The sequence below is a fragment of the Heliangelus exortis genome, chromosome 3 (genome assembly GCF_036169615.1).
Source record: "Heliangelus exortis chromosome 3, bHelExo1.hap1, whole genome shotgun sequence".
Taxonomy (NCBI): domain Eukaryota; kingdom Metazoa; phylum Chordata; class Aves; order Apodiformes; family Trochilidae; genus Heliangelus; species Heliangelus exortis.
The window spans coordinates 2,280,938-2,288,299 of NC_092424.1; the positions used below are offsets into that span (position 1 = coordinate 2,280,938).

Below are 7,362 nucleotides of genomic sequence, written 5' to 3' on the forward strand. Positions count from 1 at the left end.
AATTTCACATAATGAGTGGCAAGAGATGGTGTCAGGCAGCTTTCAAGCAGAGGCAACACCTGCAAAGAGGAAAAAAAAAAAAAAACTGGGTATTTCAACTCCAAATCTGAAATATTTTATCTCACTTATTGAAAGCTGGGGTTTTATCCCACAGGAGGATGAGGGTTTCATTTCTTCAGGATGCTGTAGGATTTGCCAGCTGTATTCATACCATTTTCTTTTCTTCCCTTTAGCAGCCCCCAAAGCCAACACTGAGAGCACTTCATCCAGCAGGCAGGTGAGTGGCAAAGGGAACAAAATCTCCACTCCCAGGTCCCCTCCTGGGGATTTCATCCCTTGTCATTGCAGCATCCATCTCCCATCCTGCAGCCTTGCCAGGAAAATGTAGGGCAGCCTCCTGATTAACAAACTTTGCCTTAATTCTATCTAAGAAAAACTGAATTCATCACCTGCCAGTGCAGGGCATTGCTGGAGAGTGGGTTGTGTCTGTACCTGTGTGCTTCTAGGAAAGTGGAATTGCAATTATCTGTGTTAGTGATAATTACAGAAGTGTCACTGAGCCCCTGGATAAGTCCTCTGCATTCCCATACAATTTTAGAAGTGTGCTGCTTTAACTTCTTTTCCTTCCTTTTATTCTCAGAACTTTCCTGCAAGTCATCCTTGAGACACAAATTTGATTAAGGCCTTAATTCTATCTAAGAAAAACTGAATTAATCACCTGCCAGTGCAGGGCATTGCTGGAGAGTGGGTTGTGTCTGTACCTGTGTGCTTCTAGGAAAGTGGAATTGCAATTATCTGTGTTAGTGATAATTACAGAAGTGTCACTGAGCCCCTGAAGAAGTCTTCTGCATTCATACACAATTTTAGAAGTGTTCTGCTTTAACTTCTTTTCCCACTTCCTTTTATTTTCATAGCTTTCCTGCAAGTCATCCTCAAGACACAAATTTTATTAAGGCAAATTTTGCCTTAATTCTATCTAAGAAAAACTGAATTCATCACCTGCAAGTCATCCTCAAGACACAAATTTGATTGAAATTTCTCTTTGTGAAAGCAGATTTCCCATGCCCTACAAAAATCTGTTGGTTTCTCAGACCCCCCTGAGTTACTGTAGGGTGGTTTTAAATACCTTTTAAAATCTTAGTGTAGAGAAAAGAGCTGTCACTTCTAAATGCCTTGGCTGGCAGAGCAGAATAATGCTGGAGAAGAAGGATTTGCATCTGTCTGCTGGAGTTACACCTAAAATTGGTGAAGTCTGCAGAATTATCATAGCAAATAAAGTGTCAAGTGCCCTGACAACATAATCCATGCTGTATTTCACATTAGTTTTCTGCACAGACTTGATTTTGTTGTTTCTGAATGACACCAGGGAGTATCATTCATGGCTTTTGGGCTCTTCGTGGCATTCAGAGCTACAAAAGGCACAAAAGAAGAATTTTTAAATCGAGGAAAAGTTCACACTGAAAAGGGGGGATTCAAATGGAAGCTCAGAAAAAAATAATATTAAAAGGGGCTTTTCATTTCTGTGTGTAGATATTCATAGTCATTATTCTTAAATAAGTCTCTGGACAACATGGACAAAACTTCCTGGCATGGGTCTGAAGAAGCACTTGTGAGCCTGCTCTAGTAAAAAATTCATTTTCATACCCTTCTTGCCTCACTTTTCTATTAGTTACAGGAATTAAATTATTACTCCCCCACCCAAAAAAAAAAAAAAAAAAAAAAAAAAATCAGTACATGATGGGTTGCTTTTGAAATATTCATATAAACAAATCATAGGAATAGCTCAGGTAACCTTGCAGGGAAGATAGGAATTTGGCTAAAAATATCCCCAAACTATAATTGTGGTTAATGCCTTCCCCTCTATCAGAAAGCAAGGTTAATTTCTTAAAAACTCAACCTCCCACAACCCAAGAGAAATCTTCCTCTCATTGCTAATCAATTTGTTTCTTGCTTTCTCTCTCATTTGTTTGATGTTCAGCTCAGGCAAGCTCCACACTGGTTGTGGCTTCTCCAGGAGCCCTTTGATGGCTTAGAAAATACCCTCCCAGCTAGAGGGATGTGATAAGTTTCTGTTTGTTTAAACAAATGTTTGTGGTCTTCACTTTTTAAGTTCCCCCCACAAATCACTCCTGCTCTAAGCTGGGCAGCCTGAAACCAATTACCCAGTGGGAACTCCAAGCCATTCAAAGGGCTTCTTTTAATTAGACAATGGCAATTATTGGCACACGTGCATTACACTTGAAGCATGACAAACCCTCTCCCCTTTCTTGTAATCTGATCCTCACTTGGAGAATCTGAAATAAAAGTGTCTCGGAGTTTCTATGTTGTTGGTTGGGTTGGGGTTTTTTTGTTTTTTTTTTTTTTTCATTTTTCTCCAGTACTTTTTGCTGACTCAGCAGCAATTATTTTAAAAGCTGTTGCTGACAAATGATAGCCTGGAATTCAGACTGGCTCAGCAAACCATCTGTTGGCAGCTTCATCCCCCAACAATGCAAGGCTGTAACTGCAGAAGGTGGCTTTCAGCAGGGGAGTTTTGCTTTTGAAAAAAAAAAACTTTTTGAAAAGCAGCAGGGCTGGGTAGGACCCTCTCAAAGGAAAACACCCTCTGAAGGACTCTTTTTTTGATTCAAAGTTGAATGAATTCAAAGGTGGGGATTTGCACCACTCAGGAGCTCATCTTCTAATTTATTGTGGCAATTCAGTTCTCTGTATGTTTGTGTGTGCTTAGACCTCTGTGTCTGGAATCTATTTTTCAGACAATTATAGAATAATTCGGGTGGGAAGGGACCTCTCCAGGTCACCCAGTCCAACCCCTGCAGTATCAGGGACACCCTCATTAGATCAGGGTGCTCAGCATCAAACCTCACCTTGAACATCTCCAGGGATGAGGCCTCAACCCCCTCCCTGGGCAGCCTGGGCCATTTTTCTATTACCCTCATGGTAAAGAACTTTTTCCTAACTTATATGTAGGTGCAGGTCTGTCTGTAGACACCCACAAAAACCTAAAAGAATGCAACTAGAATCCCACTAATATGCTGGATCTCAGCTGTGCTGGGTCTAAAAGAGGCCAAACATGATGGATCTGAGAGACCTGGGGTTCTGGTTCCCTTCTGAGCTTCCCCCTCCCCAGCAAACCCAAAGGGACCCGGGGGGTTTTTTGCTGCCAAGCAAAAAGTTTACAAGGAAATCAGAGATTGTTCATCAGACTCTGCCCATCTCATGCCATAGGAAGTTCATTTGCACCTGAGATTTAACCAGGCAGGTGCTAGAGTTGTGTGTTTGAGAAAAAAAGAGCTAAGAAATAGTTAAGATGCTGCTCGTCTTATTTCACAGATGCTCAGAACTACCATGAAGGGCTTTATTTTATTTTTTTTCCCCATATATATATTGTGCAGATCTCTTTTTCTGATAGTGGCATGTGGACACAGCTGAAAAACAGAGGTTTATAGTTGATTACTTGAAACCACCACTAATAATGCAAATTTTTCCAACTTGCAGGTTTCTAAGAAGCAAGGGTGAGCAGCTGACTGAGAGAAGGCAGATCTCTGACATGTGGGAGATTTCCTCACCAAAAAGGCAATAAAAACAACTGTAGTATTTGCACTTTGTACTTAAAAAATGTAAATTCACTTTGTAGAAATGAAATATTTAAACAGACTTTTTTTTTTTTTTTTTTTAATCTGTGAAAATGTACTGGCTAGTTTTGAAAAATTATCACATACAATGTATGTGTATTCTGTTGTTGTCTGAAATATGTAAAATGTGTTGGAGATGTAAAAGTTTGCATTTAAACTGGGTTTGTTTTGGTTTGTTTTTTTTCCATAGCTTGTTGGCAACCAGTAGCATAGAAACCTGGTTCTATGTATTTTGGTTTCAATAGTATACCTTGTTTTTTTCTTAATCAATAATGTCATTTAAATAGAGTTATGCTGAGAAGTCTACTGTATTCTCAATTTTGTCCAAGCAGTGTTGGATGTTTCAGTTTTGCAGGACTGAGGGAAGGGTTTAAATTGAGGTTTACTTGGTTTTGCAGCTTTTTAACTGAGCAGATTTGTCATTGGTGGCAGTATTTTCTTTCAGTTGGGTTTGATTGTTATTAATGAAGCTTTCCAAAGGTCATGAAACGAGAATACAACCACTAATGGATTCAAAGCAAGCATTCTGCAGTGGGGATCCTGGGAGAAAAATGTCTCCTTTTATTCATTTTTTATATTTATCCATTAGAATTTTTGGCAGGATTTTTCCCCCCTGTTTAGTTTCCCTTGGCAAACCAAGAGGGAATAAGGTGGATTGCAATGCCCCCCCCTCCATTCTGGTCCAGTCTGAGCTTCCAAGCATCTTTCTGTGGGCAAAGCAAAGCAAGAGCAGAGTTTCTCTTGGTCAGAATTATAAAATTTAACTCCAGAGAGAAACAGGGGAGGCTCAAGAGATTGCTCAGCCTTCCCTGCCCCATCACCTCTTGGCTTTGCCTTGGGGCCAAAACTCAAGAGATTTGAAGAGTTGCCATCAGGAGGGGCTGGTTCCCCACATCACCCCTGCCTGAGCCATTCCCTTGCTGTCTGAAGGATGCTCTCCCAAGTTTTAATACCTTCTCTGTCATTCCCCTCCACCCCCAGTCCTTTTTTTTCTTTTTTTTTTTTTTATAATAGGCATGCATGAGGGGAACCAGAATTTGAGGAGGTGGATTTAGAGCAGGGGACCCAAGAGAAAAAAAGGTTCAGCTGTGAGTTACAAGCAGCTGGGTTGATGGATGCAGTGGTAGATGGGCTGCTGGCATCTAGGAGCTGACCTGGAGAGGCAGGAATGTTGCAGCAAGCAGTGATTTTGTCCTGGTTTGGGTTTTTTTTAATAACTTGTGGGATCTGACATGTGACTAGCTAATCATAATAGCACCCTGGCTTCAGCTTGTACCTGGAAAAGCTTTTTTTTTTTTTTTTTTTCAAACAAAAATGGTTTATTTCACTTTCAACATAGGCTGAAGTGCTAGGAACCACTTTGTGCAGTGGAATTGTACCCCAGGAATTGTGCACCCTTCAGCTTTGGGAGCAGGAGGAACCCAGGTGCAGCTGCGTGTTGTCTTTTTGTTTTAAAAAGTATTTGCTATTCTTTTATACGGTTAAACTTTGAATTTAATCTTCTTTCTAGATTAAAGATCAGTATGTTATCAACACATGCTCGTGGTTTTTCTTCTCCAACACCTTGGAAGGAGGTACCCAGGGTGGTGGCTTCACCACTGTATTAAGTTTACAAGAATTTTTCCTTTGCCCCTCTGTTGAATTCTCTCCTAAGTCCTTCAGGCTTTATTCATTCTGATTTTTGAGGCCAGGTGCTTTGTTGCTTCTGTCTCCATAGAGGCTCAGCTTGGTCTCTTGCCTCTTCTCAGGAAAGTGCAACATTTCACAGATATTCATCAGAACTTTTCCCTCTGCTGAGCAACTTCCAACCTGCCTGGAAACAGTGGCAAGAGGGAGGCAAACCCTGGGAATACCCAGAACCTGGTTAGGTAGGTGGGCATTGTATGGTAAATAGCAACTTTTTGTAAAAAGCATCTAATTTCTTTGGATTTTTGTCTCTGGAGACAAGGTGAACACAGACAATCAAATATTTTGCCATGTCCCTTTGTGGTTTGGAGGGGCAGCCCAGTTAACCTGGGAGAGTGTGTGGGGTAAAATTTGGACCAGCCACTTGATTATACAATGAGTGGCTTTAAACACTTAGCAAAACACAAATAAATTCTATAGGCATTCTCTCTGGTACCCAAAGGCTTCTCCAACACAGCAATTTTATGACTGCAATGACTGAAACTGAAATATTTCACCTTTTTACCCATTTCCATCTTGTCCTATTGATGGTTCATTCCAATTTTCAGCCTTTACACCACTTGGCTCCAAGCAGTACTGAGTTCTTAGGGGTCCAGGTAGAGTCCAGATCAGCTGGAACACACTTGAAGTTCTGCTAAATTCACCTTGAGTTCCTGCATCTCCCATAAATTCACAATTGGATAAATTGTGATAAATTGGATAAATTTTCACCCTTCTGGGCCTTCATTCCAATGAGGAATGGATGTGGGTTGGCCCTCAGGCTCACACTACACCCCCAATGTTCATTTAATTCCCCAGGAATTAAAGAGCTCTCCTTTTCAGCCTCTTCCATGTGCAACAATTTAGTTTCAATTTTAATTCCATTCCCCTTGGAAGCACAGCTGAGATTCAGCTCCTCGTGGAGGAGTCTTTGCTCTGGTTCCAGCTCTTGCTGACCAGATTTCTTCAGAGCTTTTAGAAAGTTGTGAGTGGAAGAGGATTAGGTTTTACAAAACGTGGATGTGCTCAATGATTTGCTCAGCCTGTTGCAACACCCATTAGTCAACTGGCCACACAGTGAGAAATGTTCCATATTTTGTCAACACTTAGGATAACTTTCTCATCTTGTTCCCAGCTCTAGGACTAAGCCAACTTCAGGGTTCCAGTTTTACCCAAATCACTTCATCCTCAGCCCTCTCCCAGCCTCCCAAAATGCTGATGCTCCTTTTGCAGAACTGGGACCTAGGGGGTTGCTCCTAATGAGAACTTTCCTTCCTAATGTCCTCTCAGATAATCAGAAAGAAAAAAAGAAAAAAGCATCAGATTATATAAGCATAATGGAGATGCTTAAACCAAGCACTCTCTGAGGATAAATCAAGGAATACGTGGTCTTTTTCTCATTTGGATGAGGGTTTTTTTGCTTCCTAAGTGCCATAAGTTAATGGAGAAACAGGAAGGAGAAACAAAATTATAGATTCCCTCAGCATGTTCAAGATTTGATAGATTTAATCAATATTCCCCCCACCCCCCTTGTTTTGTTTTTTTTTTCTTCCAGAAGTAATATAGGATGGATTAGCTGGTTAAGAAGTCTTCCCTTCAAAGATAATTTGTCTCTTAAATATTTACACTGGCACATTATACAACTAGGGTTATAGAAACAAGTGTGAAAGGGTCTTTTCTGCAGAAAGTGAAAGGTTTATTACTTTTGTTTTCCTTAGGATGGCAAATTGATGTCATTTTGGAATCATTACATTAAATAAAATGACATTAAATAGCAGCTAGTGATGTCTGAACCATTAGAATGATCACAGTAAATTACTGATACAAACTGTCCTCTTTGTCCCATTTAATTGTTTGGGTTCATGTTTTACAAGTGAAAATATTCCCTTTGTCTAACAAGCATAAATAATACATGTTTTTTTTTTTTTTTTTTTTTTCTTTAAACAAAAGCTCATGTGGAAAGCATTCAGAACAACCCATTTCTCCAGAACATCCGAGGAGGGGGGTGGCAGGGAGAGAAGTCTGTCTGGTTTTAATCTAGGTTAGCAATATAATAGAAGCA

At 40.3% G+C, this 7,362-nt stretch overlaps 1 protein-coding gene across 13 annotated transcripts in view; it reads left to right on the plus strand.

The window, feature by feature from the left end:
• The window catches only part of SMOC2 (SPARC related modular calcium binding 2), a 131,539-nt gene extending 126,371 nt beyond the window's left edge, over positions 1-5,168 (plus strand). For 4 of the 13 annotated variants that reach the window (XM_071738884.1, XM_071738888.1, XM_071738892.1 and 1 more), the window contains exons 12-13: positions 237-276; positions 3,495-3,652. In XM_071738884.1, the coding sequence (XP_071594985.1) occupies positions 237-276; positions 3,495-3,519 (65 nt within the window). In that variant the 3' untranslated portion in view covers positions 3,520-3,652. Of the gene's footprint in view, positions 1-233; positions 278-3,494 lie in introns of all 13 variants that reach the window. The other 9 variants (XM_071738895.1, XM_071738886.1, XM_071738889.1 and 6 more) reach the window with 4 other exon arrangements.
• Positions 5,169-7,362: the final 2,194 nt, after the last annotated feature.